Genomic DNA, 20,175 nt, shown 5'->3' with positions numbered 1-20,175 from the left:
TTCTCGCTTGGAGAAGTATCAATTAACAAGGGACGGCCAGGTTTGAGAAAGGCAAATTGTGTTTGACTAACCTGATTGACTTTCTCTGATGACGTAGCAGAGAGGACTGATGAAGGTAGTGAATTTGATAACGTACCACATAACAGATTTATTTGGAAAAAAGAAGCACATGGTGTGGAGCAGAGGGTGATAACTTGGTTATGTAATTGACTAAAGGACTGGAGGCAGAGATTTGGCAGCGATAGATGGTTTCTTAACAATGCATTGGAGTCCCGTCCCCACCCCCCCAGCACGACAACAACGGCATCATTTATTTTGCACCTTCAACAAATCATCCCAACTTACTTCAAGGAGTGTACACTAAGTGACGCTTGGAGATATTCGTACAGGAGACAAAAAAAGGTAGGTTAAGTAGCATCTTAACGAAATGGGGTAGAGAGGCTGAGTGAGGGAATTCCAAAGCTTAGGGCCCATGCAGTGAAGGCACAGTCGCCAATGGTGAAGCAATTAAAATCAGGAATGCATAAGACACCAGAATTGGAGGAGCTCAGAGGTCTCGGAAGGTTGTAAAAGTGGTTTAGGTTACAAAGATAGGTATAGTCTGATCAGCTATCATGGCAAGGCAGTAGTATATTGGTATTGTCACTGGACTAGTATTCCACAGACCCAGTGTAATACTCTGGGGACCGGGGTTCGAATCCCACCACAGCAGGTGATGAGGTAGCGAAGGCATGGTAGCTAAATTTGCAGGTCCACACAAAGCTAGGTAGGAAAGTATGCTGTGAAGAGGACATAAGGAAGTTGCAGAAGGATATAGATAGGTTGAGTGAGTGGGCAAAAATCTGGCAGATGAAGTACAATGTGTGAAAATGTGAAGTTGTTTACTTTGGCAGGAAGAGTAAAAAAGCAGAGTATTGCTTAAATGGAGAACGACTGCAGAATTTTGAGGTGCAGAGGGATCTAGGTGCTCTAGTGCACGAGTCACAAAAAGTTAGAATGCAGGTATAGCATGTAATCAAGAAGGCCAATGGAATGCTAGCCTTCATTACAAGAGGAATTGAACATAAAAGTAAGGATATTATGCTTCAGTTTTACAGGGCATTATTGAGACTACATCTCGAATACTGTGTGCAGTTGTCTCCTTATTTAATGAAGGGTGTTAATGCATTAGAGGTGGTTCAGAGGAGGTTTACTAGATTGATACCTGGAATGAGTGGGTTGTCTTATGAAGATAGGTTGGACAGGCTGGTCTCGTTTCCATTGGAGTTTAGAAGAGTGAGAGGGACAAGGTGGACGCGGAAATGATGTTTCCTCTTATGGTTGAATCCAGAACAAGGGGACACTGTTTTAAAATCAGGGGGCACCTTTATAGAGCAGAAACGAGGAGATTTTTTTCTCTCAGAGGGTTGAGAGACTTTGGAACTCTCTGCCTTAGAAGGCGATAGAGGAGGGTCATTGTTTAAGCGACAGGTAGATACATTCTTGCTGGGCAAGGGAACCAAAGGTTAATAGGGGTAGATGGAAGCATGAATTTAGTAATACAGTCAGATCAGCCATGATCTTATTGAATGGCGGAGCAGGCTTGACAGGCCAAATGGCCCACTTCTGTTCCTATTTCATATCTTTGTATGTAAAAAAAAATCTGGAACCATTGTCGATTGTCATAAAAACCCAACTGGTTCACTAATGTCCCTTCGGGAAGGAAATATGCTGTCCTTACCCAGTCTAGCCTACATATGACTCCAGACCCACAGCAATGTGGTTGACTCTGAACAAGGGCAATTAGGGTTGGGGCAATAAATGCTGGCCTAGCCAGCGATGCCCGCATCCCATGAACAAATAAAAAGTACAATTTAGAGAGAGCAAAGGTACCTGGGTGTGCACATTAATAAATCTTTAAGAAGAGTTAGGGCAAGTTAATAAGGCAGTTAAGAAAATGTATGGAATATTTGGCTTGGTAAATAGGGACACAATATAAAAACAAGGAAGTTATGGTAAACCTTTACAAAGCTCTAGTACTCAGCTGGAGTATTGTGTACAATTCTGGGCAACATACTTCAGGATTGGTGTCAAGGCCTTTGGTGAATACAAAGAAGATTTACCAGGATGATACTAAGGGTCAGGGAGTTGTTCGGTGGACAGATTGGAAAAGCTGGGATGGGTTCTCTTTAAAGCAAAGAAGATTAGGGGAGACCTAAGTATTATAAAAATTATGATGTTAATAGATTTTCCCTAGCTGCTCTATTTTTCCTCTGTCAAATAGGGCAGTAACATAGATCACAGATTTAAAATAATTGGCAAAAGAACTGGAGGAGCTATGAGACTTTTTTCACATAGTGCTGTTATGATTGAAATGCACTAGCTGAGAGTGGTGGAAACAGATTCCATAGCAACTTGCAAAATGCAAATGCACATATACATGAAGGGAACTAATTTGCAGGGTCGGGATGGGGGGCGGGGGGGGGAGGAGAATAGAAGGGAATGGAATTAAATTGGACTGTTCTTTAAAAGGGTCAGCAGGGGCCTGATGAGCCAAATAACCCCCTCCTGTGCTACAAAATTCTATGATTGTAGGTTGTACTGTCTAGAGAATTATATTGTATATATCTATCTCACATTGCTGATTGCATCGAACTGCATATTATAGCTCGAATTGCACATTATAGCTTGTAATGCATGTGGTAAATTTCAAAGAAACTCTAAAGCATTAGAAGTAAGAATATGAACAGAAGGCGGAACTGAATGTCAGATACTCACTATCACAGGGACCCAAAACCCGACGAACGCAGCGAGCAGCCATGGTGATGGAGTTGGGGAGCGAACACCAATGGCCAACGACCGAGTCACGGCAAAATAATACAGTCGATCGCCCGCAAAAACGAGACCGCTACCAATCCGCACCTCCGCCACTGGCTGCGCCCACGACCGCTAAAGCTTATTTAAACACCCTCGCCCTTCCAAGTCGGCTGACCCACTGCGCCTTCGCGTCGACTTGACGTACGGGGCGACTAACGTCACATGCACGTCGCCGTGCGGGTGACGTCACGGGAACCGCCCATTGTGCATGTTCTGCTCCGACTGGGCGGGGACAATTGGTTTTTGAAACTGCCGTTCATTGATTCCAGTGCACCTTCAATCTGTAAGGGAGGTGTCAGCTGTGGCTCAGTTCATAGCACCCTCGCCTTTGAATCAGAAGGTTGTGGGTTCATGTCCCACTCCTGGAAACCAAGAACTGTGAATGTACTTGAAAGAGTTACAATCTGTGACTGTTGATAACTTGAAAGAGTTTCAATCTGTAGGGAGATTACAGATTTACTTTGAAAGGAATTTTATTTCTGCATCTCCTGAGCGTATAATCTAAAATAAGACCACACTAAAGATAAACTCACCAACTACAGGCCATCAGTTTAACATTGATGGTGGGGAAGCTTGGAGAAGTGAGAATTCAGGACAAAATTATTAGTCACTTGGGCATATGTGGATTTGTTAAGGGCAAATCGCCCTCATCCTGATGGCCACCTTTGTGTGTGGCTGCATCAAGCTATGCGTCGGCTCTCGGTACGCAAACACCAAGTGTCACTACGTGCTGAGGTTCTATCAGTCCCCGATGTTGTGAAGGATGGGCCTGGCCATGCTGCAGCAGAACGCTCCAAGTAGTTGGACCGTGCCGTACCACCTGTCCCTCATGGAAAAATTTATGCAGAGAAACACCTTTGACCACAATTCCATCAGGCAGTGGTCTGCATGTAACGTCCTAAAGGCCCTGCGGGAAAAGTAGATGGTGGATCCTGTCGGATGGTTCCCCGAGCAAAATGTCAAAGTCATTTGGCAGAATGCCTCATCACCAGAACTTTCCAACAAGCACCAAAATGTAGCTTGGCTAGCAGTGAGAAAGGCCCTCCCCATCAGATCCTTCCTACACGCCAGGAGTCTCACCCCCTCTGCACGTTGCCCTCGAGTTGGCTGTGGTGGAGCAGAGACCGTTGTTCACCTCCTTGTGGAATGTGCCTTTGTAAAGAAGGTCTGGAGAGAGATGCTGTGGTTTTTGTCAAGGTTCATCCCAAGCAGTTCAGTGAAACAGGACTCTGTGCTCTCCGGGCTGTCCCCAAGGATGCACACCGAGACAAACATCAACTGCAGCTGGAGGATCATCAACTCGGAGAAAGACGCTCTTTGGTCTGCCCGAAACTTGTTGGTCTTCCAGTGCAAAAACTTGTCCCCGATCGAGTGTTGCAGACTGGCACATTCCAAGGTCCAGGACTACCTGCTGAGGGATGCACTAAAGCTTGAGGCAGTTGCCGCAAAGGCGCAATGGGGAAAGATCGCTTTCTAAGACCTTTCTGCCATTGTGCATCGAGGGGCTGGGAATTGTATGGACCCCTCGAGCTGTATGACTCACAATGAATATATGCAGTGAATACTAAATGTTTCATAATTGTATTGAAGCACCTCAGAGTGCAACATGATCTGGTGTTCAAGATAACCAGATCACCATTGCACCGTCTATAATGACCATTTTGAAAAGTTTGTAATGTTCATTGATTGTATTGAAGCACCCCATGATCTATATGGAAAAGTTGAATATGAATGCACTTTTTGTGATGGCCATTTTGAAATGTTTTGTAATGTTCTTTCACATATTTTATGAATAAAGTATATTTTTCCAAAAAAAAGCATGGATTTGTTAAGGGCAAATCATGTTTAACTAAATTGTTGGAGTTTTTTGATGAGGTAATGGAAAGGGTTGATGATGGTAATGCTGTTGATGTGGTGTACACAGCCTGATAAAGTGTCCCCAACAGAACTGTGAGCAAAGTTAGAACTCATGGAATAAAAGATAAAGTAGCGACTTGGATACAAAATTGGCTGAGTGATAGGAAACAGAAAGTAGTCGTTAATGGATTTTTTAAAGACTGGAGGAAGGTTTGTAATAGAGTTCCTTAGTGGTCAGTGTTAGGACCTGGCTGTTCTTGATATATATTGATAACCTGGACCTTGGTGTACAGGGCACAATCTCAAAATTTGCAAATGATATGAAACTTGGTAGCATTGTGAACAATGAGGAGGATAGTGTAGAACTTGAAAAGGACCAGAGACAGGTTAGTGAAATGGGTGGATGAGTGGCAGATAAACTTTAATGTAGTGAAGTGATTCATTTTGGTACGAAGAACACAGAGTGATAATATAAAATAAAGTACAGTTCTAAAGGGGGTGCAGGAATAGAGAGACCTGGGTGTATATGTGCCTAATTCATTGAAGGTGGCAGGACAGGTTGAAAGAGCATTTAGTAAAGCAGACAGCATCCCAGGTCTTATTAAAAGGGCCATAGAGTACAAGAGCAAGGAGGTTGTATTAAACTTGTATATAACACTGGAGTATTGTGTCCATTTCTGGGTGCACAAGTTAGGAAAGATGTGAAGGTATTAGAAAGAGAAGATTCATGAAAACTGCCCCAGAGATGAGGAACTTCAGTAATGTAGATAGATTGTAGAGGTTGGGACCATTTTCTTTGGAGAAGAGAGGGTTGAGAAGATTTGACGGTGGTATTCAAAATCATGAGGGGTCTGGACAGACTAGTTGGGGGATAATTGTTCTCATTGACAGAAGGGTTGAGAACAAGAGGGCACTGATTAAGGTAATTGGCAAAAGAAGAAATAGAGACATGAGGAAAAGGATTTTTCATGCAGTGTGTGGTTGGGATTTGGAATGCACTGCCTGAGAGTGTGGTGCAGGTAGGTTCAATTAAGAGAGAATTGGATTATTATCTGAAAACGAGGAATGGGCACTGCATGGAGAGAAGGCTGAGGAGTGACACGAGGTAAATTGCTCCTTCAGGGAGCCAGCGCAGACATGATGGGTCAATTGACCTTCAGTGCTGTAACCATTCTGTGATTTTATGATAGAACAAAATTGCATTTCTATAGCACCTTTCATATTCTTAATGGTCCAAAGCACTTTACATGATTTAGATTTTGAAGTGAAGCGTTGCAATCACACATGACAGCCAGTTTGCATTGCAGAAGCAGTAGTTAATCTGTTTATTATTAGAGGGGGTTGGTATTTTGTTGGTTGAGGAGGTAATGTTGGCTGGGCATACAGGAAACCTCCTTTCTCTTTAAATAGTGCTGTGGGATCTTTAACATCCATTGAAGCCATTAGAACAGAATCACAGAATCAATCACAGAATTGTTACAGTACAGAAGGACGCCATTCAGACGTTATTTCTCCATCAGCTCTCTGAATCAGCAATTCACCGAGTGCCATTCTCTTGCCTTCTCCCCGCAACCCTGCATGTTCTTCCCTTTCTGATAACTGTCTAATTCCCTTTTGCCTCGATTGAACCTGCTTCCACCACACTCTCTGGCAGTGCATTCCAGACCTTAAAACTGCTTGCCACTCGTTGTGTGAAAAAGTTTTTCCTCATATCGCCATTGCTTCTTTTGCCAAATACCTTAAATCTGTGCCTCTCATTTCTTTTTTACGAATGGGAACAGTTATTCCCTAACAGTTATTGCCATCTGTCACTTGCTCATCCTGCTTTCTACTCTTAATGTCACCATTAGCACCTCCTTTAGCCACCATCAACACCCCTTCAACCCTTTATTTATGACATCTTTTGCAATCTCTCCTTTGCCTCCACCTTTCACTGGCTTTCTATCCAGCTTCATCTGTCCCCCCACCCCCGCCCCTTAAACAGTATATATTTCACCACATTTCTACTTCTCTTTAGTTCTGAAGAAGAGTTATCTGGACTCAAAAAGTTGAATCTCCACAGATGCTGTCAGAGCTGCTGAGTTTTTCCAGCAATTTTTGTTTTTGTTTCAGTTTTCCAGCATCCGCAGTATTTTGCTTTTATTCCCTATCCAGACTCCTCATGATTTTGAATACCACCATCAAATCTCCTCCCATCCTTCTGCAAGGAAAACAATCCCAATCTCCCCAATCTATCTTCATAATTGAAGTTCCTCATCCCTGGAACTATTCTCGTGAATCTTTTCTGCATTCTCTCTAATGCCTTCAAAAGTGTGGAATCCGGAACTGGACCCAATACTCCAGCTGAGGCCAAACCAGTGTTTTATACAAGTTTAACATAACCTCCTTGCTCTTGAATAAAAGCAAAATACTGCGGGTGCTGGAGGTCTGAAATAAAAACAAAAAGTGCTGGAAAAACTTATCAGGTCTGACAACATCTATGGAGGGAGAAACAAACAGGGTTAATGTTTTAAGTCTAATATCTTCCAAACATCTTCGGAACTCCTTGCTCTTATGCTCTATGCCCCTATTAATCAAGCCTACGACACTGTATGCTTTACTAACTGCGTTCTTAACTTATCCTGCTACCTTCAATGACGTATGCACGTATACACATAGGTACCTCTGCTCTTGCACCCCCTTTAGAATTGTACCCTTTATTTTATATTGTCTCTCCATGTTCTTCGTACCAAAATAAATCATTTCACATTTCTCCAAATTGAACTTCATCTGCCACTTGTCCGCCCATTCCACCAACTTGTCTGACATCCTTTTGAAGTTCTACACTATCCTCCTCACTGTTCAGAATGCTTCCAGGTTTCGTATCATCTGCAAATTTTGAAATTGTGCCCAATACAACAATGTCTAGGTCATTAATATATATCAGGAAGAGCAAGGGTCCCAACGTTGACCCCTACGGAATTCCACTACAAACCTTCCTCTCGCCTGGAAAACATCCATTAACCACTACTCTCTGTTTCCTACCACTCAACCAATTTTGTATCCATGTTATTACTGTTCCTTTTATTTCATGAGCTATAACTTTGCTCATTATTCTGTGTGGCACTGTATTAAATGCCTTTTGGAAGTTCATGTACACCGCACCAACAGCATTACCCTCATCAACCCTCTCTGTTGCCTCTTCAAAAAAACTCCAGCAGGTTAGTTAAACGTGAAACACTGTTAATTTGGTTTCGAATTATTGTTTCTGGAGGTTTCTCCGCCAACGCAGTTAAACCAACCAGCTTGTAGTTGGTGGGTTTAGCTTCACACCCTGTTTTTTGAACCAAGGGTGTAACATTTGCAATTCTCCAGTTCTCTGGCACCACCCCTGAGTCTAAGGAAGACTGAAAGATTATGGCCAGTGTCCCTGCAATTTCCATTCTCATTTCTGTCAGTAAACCTGGATGCATTTCATCTGGTCCTAGTGCCTTATCAACTTTTAAGTACAGACAGCCTTTTCAATACCACCTCCTTATCAATTTTAAATCCTTGCAGTGTATTAATTACTTCTATTTTTACCATGACCTGGGTAGCATCTTCTTTCTTGGCAAAGGCAGATGCAAAGTATTCATTTAGTACTGAGAAATGCTCCCTGCCTCCATCGGTAAATCCACTTTTTGGTCCCTAATCGGCCCCACTCCTCTTACTATTAAGTTGCCAAAGGAAGAATGTGTAGGTTTAATGCCTCAGCTGAAAAGTAACACCACATCTTCAATACTGCAGCACAGATTAATTGCTCAAATCCCAGAAGGGCTTGGACTCCTAACCCTCTGACCCAAGAGTGCTACCACTGAGCCAACATGACAATCACACTTGATAATCCCACTGCACTATTGAGGGAAGGGAATTATATAGACAAACATCAACTGTGATGTTAAACTAAGGTTTCATCTGTGGTGGATGTTAAAGATTACTTGGCACTCACTATTCAACATCAGGCAGTGCTCCCACCCAGTCATTCATGTAAATGGTAATGCCTCAATCAAAAACAGATTAACTTGTCATTCATTTCCTCACTGTTTATGTATCGTATTATTGATTTCATCCACAAAAATAAAAATAATCTTTCACCGTATACCATCCCAAACATTTTCATAAGTTACCACAATTTTTATTTATATAGCACCTTTAACATACCCTCCCTTGTCCTTCTCTGTAATGCTTCTAATGCTTTCTCCACTATTATATCAAGCTGTAATATATCACATTTATGGGATCCTTTTGAATCTTATGTCCTCATGCAACTTTCCTGGCTTTTTTCGCAACTTTTGCAATCCATAGTAGACATTGATTTAGTAACGAAGGCATGCATCTCCTTAGGTGTATAATCTCTTCCTGTGAGGAGATTGGACAATTAAAGCATGGAGATCTTCAGCTATAAAGTTGTGGGGTGGGGGTACATGCACCTAGAAGTATGTTTTAATATGTAAAATAAGATTTAATGAGGTGCTTTTAAGCTTAATGAGGTCCCTTATCTTGCCATTTTCAAATAAATCCTAGATGTGTTTTATTTTTATATTTGGTTTTAGGATTTGGATAGCACCAGCAAGGCAACATTTCCTGTGCGTCCCAAGTCACTGTGAGGGCATTAAGTGCTAGTATCGGACTGAAACCACGTGTAGACCATAGGTAGAAGTGGCAAGGGTCCCCTCTCCGAAGGACGTTACTGAACCAACTATGTTTATACATCAAAAGAGCAGTTTTCAGAATCATTTTTTTTTCTGATACTAGTACACAAATTAAGAGTTATGGAATCTTTTTCGTAATGTGTGGGTTATTAGTCCAAAATATAGCCATTAGGCTACTATACCGTTGGTATGAGATGTTCACTATCATCTACACAAAGCTTTACCATGCAGCAGAAATATGAACACAGTTAGAATAGGAATCTGAGTCCACCAAATGAGCTGCAGAAGGCAGCCAAGAGCCATTAATCACCTTTCTTCTATGTCACCTTCTTCTTGCCTTACATATGTGTTATCTTGGATAAGTGCAAGGCTTTAACAATGAATTTCATTGAGTGATAGTGATCAGTGGAGTGGCTGAAGTGAATAGCATAGGTGCATTTAGGGGGATGCTATATAAATACATGAGATGGAAAGGGATAGAAGGATATATCAATATGGCCAGATAAAGTAGGATGGGTAGAGGCTCCTATGGAGCATAAACACTGTCAGGGATAGTTGGGGCAAATGGAAATAACTTGCATTTATATAGCACAAGTCACTTATGTTTCCTACATCATAACAGTGACCACACTTCAAAGATGCTTCATTGGTTATAAAGAACTTTGGCACATGCTGAGGTTGTGAAAGGTGTTATATTAATGCAAGTTTTTTTTCTTTTTAACAGTAAATCAATAAGGAATCTGAAGGGCAATGCCAAAAGATAAGAGGAAGCAATTGAAGGATTTTCTAGATGGTTTTCCTGTCGTGTCAGAATTTATTCGACTAGGAAGCCACCGTGGGAGGAAGGAAAGAAGGTCTGTATTCATCTGAATGCAGAGAACTGTTTCTCAATCTCTTCAATTGCAGTCAGTCCCTATAATAGCTGAGAGACAGTTTGCCAAGATATGAGTGCTTGGAACCCAGGGAGCGATGACACAATCTTATCATCTTTAGCGGGTTGTATCATAAAATCATAGAAACGTACAGCACAATAAGAGGCCATTTGGCCCATAATGCCTATGCTGGTTCTTTGATAGAACCGCAAGATATCCCTGCTTTTTGTCCATTACCCAGTAAGTTCCTCTCCCCATCTCCCTTTTAAAATTATTTATAGCATCAGATCCCCGCCAAGTCTCTCTGAAAAAAATTCTCCTCATTTCTACTCTAAATTTTTTACCATTGATCAAAGGAAAACAGGCTTCTTGATGCCTCCACCTGGGTTGCATTTATTGTTGTCTCATATGGAAAAGTCTATGAAAAGTCTCAATGTGCTTTACACAATGTATTACTTTTCAAAAGGACTGGCTATGTGGGCAAATCTGTTAGCAGTTCCTTATCCGTATTGTTCTATTTAAGCAGTGAGATGTCAGCTTGTTCCACAAAGCAGCAATAAAATGAATGGATAGGAGTTTTTAGGTAGTACCAATTTGAGGGGTGAATGCCCTACTCATGCTCCTAAGTCCTCTGTTCGTCAGAGCACCAGGAGATTTCCCTGGTCATCTTTGCATAATATTACTGTAAAGTGTCACCTATGGCCCAGTTGGTAGCACTCTCGCCTTGGAATCAGAAGGTTTTAAGCTCAAGTCCCACTCCAGGGGCAGAATTTTCTGCCTGTTGGGTGGGCGGGCCTGATCCAATCTCCGGCGGGCGCGGAGCTGATCGCCGCCGGCGAAGCAGGCCACACCGCCAGTTTACATGGGTGGGCCAATTAAGGCCCGCCCAGCGTGACGTCCGGCGGGAAGCGCTATGCGCTCTCTGTGCAGGCGGGGGGGAATCCCTGAAATTGAAAGTGAACTCTTTCGCATATGCGCACAAAAGAGCGCACATCTCCCTGAGGCTAAGTGCAGCCTCAGGGAGATCGCTTCGAGTTTTAAAAGCATTAAAAATAGAGAAAAGAAAGATCCCTTACATGTCCCCTCATGAGTTGGGCCATGTTCATAATTTACAGAACAACTTTATTACAATTTTTTAAACCCTACATGAAACCTCATCCCGCCGCTGGATGAGGTTTCATGTTTTTTCTATTTGCCGCCGGGGCTCCTGGCCGACCCGCCAACCTTAAGGTTGGACGGGCAGGTCCTTTAATTGGTTTAATGATCCTGTCAATGGCCTCAAGTGGCCATTGACAGGTCGGCGGGCCCGCAGCTGATTTTGCTGCGCCCCCACCTTCCTGAAAATTTAAATGGGGCGGGTCGACGTCAGGGGTTCCTCCCGCTGTCATCCCGCGTCATTTTACACATCGGCGAGCGGGCCCCACCCCCTGCTTGCCAACAACAAAATTCTGCCCCAGGTCTTGAACACTAAAATCTAGGCTGACACTCCGGTGCAGCCCTGAGGGAGTGATGCACTGTTGGAGGTGCTGGTCTTTCAGATGAGACAATAAACTGAGGCACCATCCACCCTATCGGGTGTATGTAAAAGGCCCCATATCACTATTTGGAGGAAGAACAGTGCCATTTCCCAGGCGTCCTTTTTATTCTTTTCGTGGGATGTAGGCATCAATGGCAAGGCCAGCATTTGTTGCCCATCCCTAACGCTTGGCCATTTCAAGTTAAGAGTTAACCATGTTACTGTGGATTTGGAGTCACATGTAGGCCAGACTGGGTAAGGATGGCAGATTTCCCTCTCTAAAGGGGCTCTAGTGAACCAGATGGGTTTTTACAACTAATTGATAGTTTCATGGTCGCTATTACTTATAGCTTTCAATTTCAGATTTTTATTAATTGAATTTAAATTCCACCAGCTTCCATGGTGGGATTTGAACATTTGTCCCCAGAGCATTAACCTGGTCCTCTGGATTACCAGTCCACTAATATCATCACAAAACCGCCATCTCCCCTTGTCTCCTGACCAATATTAACCCTCAATCAACATCAGAAAGACATTAAGATAAAAGCAAAATACTGCGGATGCTGGAAGTCTGAAACAAAAACAAAAATAGCTGGAAAAACTCAGCACGTCTGTCAGCATCTACAGAGAGGAACACAGTTAACGCTTCGAGTCCCGGTGACTCTTCAGTTCTGATGAAGAGTCATCCGGACTCGAAACGTTAACTGTATTCCACTCCGCAGATGCTGTCAGACCTGCTGAGTTTTTCCAGCTATTTTTGTTTTTGTTTCAGAAAGACATTATCTGGTCATTATAACTGTGGAAGCTTGCAGTGTATAAATAGGCTGCTGCATTTCCTACATTATAACTATGAATACTCTCAAACATTTCTACATTGGCTGTAAAGTGCTTTGAGACATCCTGGAGTCCTGAAAGGTAGAAATGTAAGGTCAGAATTTTTAGCTCGTCAAACCAACCCGAGCGAGCGTAAAATGATGCATGATGACGTCAGGCGAGCATCCCGACATCATCGCGCACTCATGCCGATATTTCAGCCAGCGGGCGCACGTGGGAGTTGGCCCCATGCCCGCCAACAATTAACAGGCCTACTAAGGCCATCAAAGTCCCGATTGAGTTAAACTTTTCGTGCAAAAAAGCCAAGCAGCCTTTGGATTTTTTAGGAAACCTCATCCACGGGCGGGACGAGGTTTCCAACAGCTATTAAGAATTAAATAAAAATTTAAACATTTCATTAACAACATATCCCTGCTCATGTGACAGAGTCACATGGAGGGACGTGTTTTTTTAACAATTTAAAATTATTTATTTTTAATTCTTAAAGTCTTCATCTCCCTGAGGCAGCTCTGTGCCTCAGGGAGCTTTTCCCGTGTGCACTCGCGCACATGCGCAAGCTTACGCACTTGACCCCCCCTCCCCCTCACCGCCCCCCCCCCCCCCCCAACACAAGTAGCGCTGAGCGCTGCAGTGCGTGTTTCACGTTGGGCGGGCCTGAATTGGCCTGCCAACATGAAATCACGTTTAGACCCCGATCACGGGCGGCAGTCGGCTTCCCAACCGTTCCCGCTTGCCCAGGCCGAACCCGCCCTACGAGGGCAAAATCCTGGCCTAAGTTTTTGTGCTGTTTTTCTTTTATCTGAAACATTGGGAAAGGGCTGGAAAAGGCAAACAGGATCTAAATTTAATGTGTTGTCTAAACCACACCTCCTTATGCTGCATGCTAATATGATGACATCTTCTCACACATTCCGAGTGATCTTTTTCAATGAAATACTCCTACATCCACATTTAGAATGGAAAGGTTTCATGCATACTCATGACTCTGATTGCACAACCTGGCCATGGAGTTCACACAATTCCCTCAAAATGCTTTATGTAAAAGTTTCCTATCTGACATTTTCTTCTTTAAAAACTGAAATTTCTTTAATGTCCGAAATAAGGGTTTAAATAAAGAATGCTTCTAAGAAAGTCAAAGATCTATAAATTTCACAGTAATATAATTCAAGTCATTCATTGAATTCTTTTCTGTCCTTTGCTCATTGAAGTTTTTACTTGTTACCATCTCTATAGAGACTCATAGAGCAGGATTTTGCCCTCGGTTAGCGTGTGGGCCCCACCGGCTCGGCGGTGGGCGGACAGCTGACCCCTGCCGCCGAAACGGGGCCCACCGCCAATTTGAGTGGGCGGGCCAATTGCCCAGTGGGCCGCCCGATGGGAAGTGCTATGCGCTTCCTGTGTAGGGAGGGGAGGGATTCCCCAACTATCAAAGTGCGCTGTTTCACGCACTGCTCCCTGGGGCAAAGTGTTGTCTCAAGGAGATTAGTGACAGTGTACAAAACTTAAAAAATAGAAAAATAAAAATATGATTAACATGTCCCCCTCATGTGACAATGTCACACGAGATGGGACATGTTAATAAATATCACACTACATTTATTAAAGTTTTTAAAAAGGAACATGAAAGCTCATCCCGCCAGTGGATGAAGTTTCATGTATTATCTGGAGCCCGCTGGGGCTCCTGGCCTGCCCGTCAGCCTTAAGGTTGGATGGGCAGGCCTTTAATCACTTTAATAACCCTGTCAATGGCCTCAATTGACCATTGACAGGTCGGCGGGTGGACAGCTGATTTCACTGTCCGCCCGCCTTCCTGAAAATTTAAAGGGACCAGGATGACGTCGGGGGTTCCTCCCAACGTCATCCCGCATCATTTTCCCGTCGGCGAGTGGGCCCCGCCCCCAAATCGCCAACGGGAAAATTCTGGCCATAATCTTTAAAAAGAAATTCAACCTTCCAGTTAATAGCCAAAAGGATGGCATGACAAGATTTCATGTTTTAAGACATTTATTGTAACAGACAAAAGCACTATTCACTAAGCGCTATTCTTGTAGGAAACTTATACTTCAAACTACAGAACAGAACTTTTAACACAAGAGAAAAAACACATTTCACAGGTATACTTTATGCTGTCCTTTAAGTAGACATTCAAGTCTCCCAGAATCAGTCCAAAATGATTTGTAGCTCCAGAGGGTTTATTTCTGATATTTTCCTTTCCCAGCCTGGAACTGTCCTTCACAGTGAGAGTTTTCCCAGAGTTGTCTCCCTCCAGCTAAAGCTAGGAAAATCTTCCAGCCTTGTTTTAACTCCTTGGTCTTTCCAATCCAAATGCAAGTTCCCACCCACACTCCTGCATTTAGACTCACAATCTATCCACTGTTAGCACACAGGATGCTGCCATTGTCTCCAAGCATAAACACATTGCACCTTCTTCCCAGTAAACAATCTGGACCCCCTTTAATCTCTAACAATCAAACCACCCAGGCTTAGTGTCAGGCACACTTCAGAACAAGTCACATACGATCTTCATTTTACCTTGAATGAAAGACACAGTTCCAAAATGCAACAATCTTTTAAACCAAGTAAATATAACATGCTTGAAACAGTAACCTTTCTCAAAAGCCCGGATTTGCTGCTGACATAGGGTTAATAAAGGATGATGCCAGACTAACAGGAGAGGCTGGATAGGCTGGGGCTCTTTCCGCTAGAAAAATGAAGACTATGGAGTGACCCAATAAATGTCTTTACAATTATAAAAGGGTATGATGGGGTAGACATAGAGAAGATGTTTCCACTAGTGGAGGGATATAAAACCAGAAGCCATAAGTATGAAATAATCACTAATAAATCCAATAAGGAATTCAGGAGAAATCTTTAGCTAAAGAGTAATTAATTTGCTGCCATGTCGAATAGCATAGAAGCCTTTAAGGGGATGATAGGTAAGAGCATAAGGGAGAAAGGATATGCAGAGAGGGTTACACAAAGTCAGTGCAGAGGGGACACATGCGGAGCATAAGCAATAGCATGGACCAGTTGGCTCAAATGGCCTGCTTCTGTGCTTTAAATTGTATGTATTTTTTTCCACCAAAGTTATGATACTGAGAGCTGAATTTGTATTTTGTACTCTGTTCATGTACCATCTACCTAATCTTCCAGACTGTGTCATTACCATTTGGCCAAAATTACTGTCTAATTTCTTTTTTCAGCTTTTACCATTTTCTGCTCAAGGTTTCTAAGTTTTTAAAAAAAAACGAGCAGACAAATTCCAAAACTCCTACTGAGGTGAAATTTATATTGAGTATTTAATTTTAAATAAAGTCACAGAGAGGCTCTGGCCTCTAACAGCCCTTGAGATTGCAAGTGGAAGCTGGAGGAATGCACGGTGGATGAAGGTGAAGTGGGTGACAGCAGGGCAAAGGGAGAACGATAGATTAAGGATTTTGCAGATAGGTCAAACGGGAAGAGAGACTCAAAGTGATGGGAATGCAGTAGCATTGGTATTTTTGGCAAGTTCAAAAGGAAATCAATATTTCATGAGGATTTGAACACCAGCCTGCTTCACAAGGATTTTAACATAGGTTCATTGTAGTCGAAGTTACTGGTTAAGTTCATCAAGCGTTTTTTTTAGGCAATTGAATCCCATCTTTTCTGCTGTAGTTCCTTCAGCTTCAAAACTCAGGGAGTTTTGGCAATGGATAGTAGGCAGGTGAAGGGGTAGGGGGCATGATGGAAGTGAAGGCGGAGGTGTGGGGGGGGAGCACGAGTGATTGGGGACCAAGGGTAACATATTCCGTATGACTTCACCTCACCCAGAAGGAAATAACAGTTCGGACCAGTTCTCTTATTTCCCAGTTTTTACTGATTTTTTTTTGTTCTGGGCAGCCCAATTGCAGCTTGCAACCATTGGTGGCTTCTTTCCCTGCCACTACTACCTCGACAAAAGAAAAAGACAAAGAAGCAAAAAGAAGAACTAAGGAAAGAATAAAAGAGAGCAAAAAGCAGAAGGCAAGAAAAGAGCTGAAGAGACAAAGAGATAGCAGAAATGGGTAAGAAAGATATGTTTTCTGACTTACAGTGTACACAGCCATTAAAGGGTGATTAACAATATATCAAAAATCTAGTATTTGCATGCACTTCTCAGATTCTCCCATTATAAATTCCATTGTCCACAATTATAATGGTCATGTGCCTAAGTAAACTTGGCATGCTGTAATATGACGCTGCAGCACCACCACTGATGCGAAGATGTAATTACAGTGTGGCACGTTTACATTGACAGTTTCCTTTATAAACTTGGACATAGGAATTTCTAATAGAATTCAAACATAAGGACTGAACGTATGTCTTTAAAATGGGGAACTGATTGACACTTTCATTCAATTAACCTTTGACTCGTAACCTTGCTTCACCCCAAAAAAGTCAGACCACGAACCCTCTCCTCCATCTTTACCCCTTTTTTAATCCTTTGTTCTTGTTTTTCTTCATTTTAATTTTAATATTTATTTATTCATTTTTTTATCCTTTTTCCCCAACCATCTCCTTCCCCACCACAGAACCATCTGTCACTGGTTTCTCTGTAGTGCTTTCACACAGCATTGACCCTTGTTCTGCTATTAACACATTCTGCTCTTACCTTTATGCCACTATCAGCACCTTCTTTACCACTGCCGTTAACACTCTCTTTGTCTTGTGTCCATGACATCATTGTCAATCTCTCCTTAGCTCCCATCTACCCCTGGCCTTCTATCTTGCTCCACCCCCTCCTAAACAGTATAAAATCCATCGCATTTCTACTTCTTTAACTCTGAAGAAGAGTCCTACGGACTCGAAACATTGGGTAGAATCTTTGCTTGGCGTGCAAGGGTGGGCCCCACTCACCGTCGCGTAAAATGACACACGGTGACGTCAGGCGTGCGTCCCGACGCCACCGCGCATCATTCAGATATTCAGTTCGGCGGCCGCGCATCAGGGTCGGCAGCATGCCCACTAAACTGTCAAAGACCTATTAAGGCCATTTAAATATCAATTAAAATACTTAAGTGAGCTGCCCGTCCAACCTTAGGGCAGGCAAAAAGCCCAAGCAGCCTTCGCATTTAACATGAAACCTCATCCACGGGCGGAATGATGTTTCATGAAGGTTTTTAAAGTTTAATAAAATTCATTGACATGTCCCAGCTGATGTGACACTGTCACATGAGTGAACATATCTTAATTTTTTTTTGTCTTTATTAAAATTTTTAAAAATCAAACCAATCTCCCTGACGCAGCTCTTTGCCTCAGGGAGATTTCTGCGCTCTTTCACGCGCATACGCGCAAAAGAGCACAGGCCCTAACTCAGCCGACTCCCCCCGCCCGCACAGGGAGCGCTCAGCACTTCCAGGTGTGCGCCCACGTAAAATGGCGGTGCGCAGCCGATCACAGGTGACGATCAGCTACGCCCGCCCGCACCTTTTCCTGCCCAACCCCCTTCCCACCGACGGGGAGAAAATTCTCCCCATTAACTCTGTTTCTATCTCCACAGATGTTGCCAGACCTGCTGAGGTTTTCTAGCACTTATTGTTTTTATTTCAGATTTCCAGCACCTGCAGTATTTTGTTTTCAAGAAAAATTAACAGCTTTGGTTCCTACTGGAAAGTGTGCACTTTGGCTGTCAAAGCGAGTGTTCAGCACTGGTGCTCTTCCCTTACATTCATCTTTAAAGAATCTGAATGAGTTTTTATAAACAGTGCACAGAGTATTTAATAATTCAGGCAATATTCAACAGGATAAAACATCTTTTCCCATCCAGAGGTTAACTGACCTGCTGTTTATTTCCAGCATCTTTTTTTTATTTCAGGCATATAGCATTCGCACATTTTCTTTTGAATCTGAAGTCAACAGCAGCTGCTTAAGAAGGAAGAAAGCAACACATTACACTGGGTTTTTACTAGGTTATTTCTTATGGGCCTGAAGTGACACACTTTGACAGAATGTCATGACCAAGTGCAAGTGGGCTGAACAGAATAAGGTGCCAATAGCCTTCTGGGCATTTTTAGTGGTGCCCTTCCCACCATCAAGCTTTTCCATAAAGTGGCCAACAACAACTTTCTCTTGACTGCCATTCGCATCTTCTTAATTAGCAGTTTCTTCTTATTTTATTGAGCGTCACTGGCTAGGCCAGAATTTATTGCCCATCCCTAATTGCCCTTGTTCAGAGAGCAGTTAAGAGTCAACCACGTAAGAATGGCAGATTTTAAAGGGACATTAGTGAACCAGTGAATACAACAATGAGCAATGGTTTTAACTCCAGATTTTTATTGAATTCAAATTTCACCATCTGCCATGGTGGGATTCAAACCCAGGTCTCCCTGGGATACTAGTCTGTTAGTCAATACTACTATACCACCACCTCCACTTAGCAGTGCCCAATATGGATTTGGGGACTCTTCTGCCTCTGAGGTAGACACAATGAATCTTAAAGAAGAACAGTAGGAGTTTTCCCCAGTGTCCTAGCCAACATTTATCACTCAACCAACATCACGAAAAGCGATCATCTGATCATCATCGCACTGCTGTTTGTGGGATCATGCTGTGTGAATATTGACTGCCACGTTTTCTACATTACAACAGTGACTAAATTCAAAAGTACTTAATTTGCCGTGAAGCACTTTGGGATATCAGGAGGAGGTGAAAGGTATTATAAAAATGCAAGTCTTAACTAATTCTATCTATACAGGCCGACCAGGAAGTCTCAAGTTTTTGATCCATGTGGCCGAATTTTCGCTCTTGAGTTGGAAAATTCCCGATTCCCCGAGCCCAACTCGGGAGAAACTTCCCTGAACATTCGGATTTTCGTTCCTGGGGAACAGGGGCTAACTGGAGTCAGGATAACCACCACCAGAAACAGTGCAGAGGCAGGCACAGGGGCTGATGAGTGCCGAATTGGGCTGGTTAAAAGGGTTTGTCCCAGTTATAAAAGAATTAATAAGACCTTCTAACCCTCACCCCACACACAGTCTCCATGCCAACTCATGCCAACTCATGCCACCTCATTCCAACCACCCCATGGCCCCTCATAGCCTTCATGCCAACTTAATGCCAGTTCATGCCAACCCATGTCCCCCACAACCCTTTGCCCTTACACCTTTCATGCCTAATCACTTGATATCCACCATGGACAGACCACAGGAGGCATGATGAAGTGAAGTAAAATAAAATTCTAAATATCTATTACAGATTTAATTATATTAAGAAGAACATTCATGATAAAAGCCCATTCAATACATTTAAATACTTTCAAGTACTTAATCCCTTATAAAAAAAACCAAACATTTATATTCATAGCCAAACCCTTTTTATAACCACTTGGAGCCATCAATCAAGCAATGAGCTTACAAGCCCCCCCCCCCCCAACCACCGCACCTCCACACTGTGATAATGATAGGTAGTCAAGCAGCACTAATGCTAAAATGTTAACCCTCAGGTCTATGTCAACAAGCAACCATTGAAATTGCAAGCAATGTTTTTTTTCAGAATTTAAAGAGCAGGGGATTTAAATGACTTGATAGCTTGACAGTTCCCCAGACCTTATCCA

General features: G+C 42.8%; 1 protein-coding gene across 1 annotated transcript in view; it reads right to left on the bottom strand.

Moving 5' to 3' along the window:
* Window positions 1-4,631, bottom strand: part of mrpl39 (mitochondrial ribosomal protein L39) — a 29,524-nt gene extending 24,893 nt beyond the window's left edge. The window contains exon 1 of the mRNA XM_078560349.1: window positions 2,758-4,631. Coding sequence (XP_078416475.1) covers window positions 2,758-2,800 — 43 coding nt within the window. The 5' untranslated portion in view covers window positions 2,801-4,631. The remainder of the gene's footprint in view (window positions 1-2,757) is intronic.
* Window positions 4,632-20,175: the final 15,544 nt, after the last annotated feature.

The sequence above is a fragment of the Cetorhinus maximus genome, chromosome 16 (genome assembly GCF_964194155.1).
Source record: "Cetorhinus maximus chromosome 16, sCetMax3.hap1.1, whole genome shotgun sequence".
Classification (NCBI taxonomy): domain Eukaryota; kingdom Metazoa; phylum Chordata; class Chondrichthyes; order Lamniformes; family Cetorhinidae; genus Cetorhinus; species Cetorhinus maximus.
The sequence above is the reverse complement of the archived record's forward strand: the minus strand, read 5'-3'. Positions and strand labels throughout refer to the sequence as shown.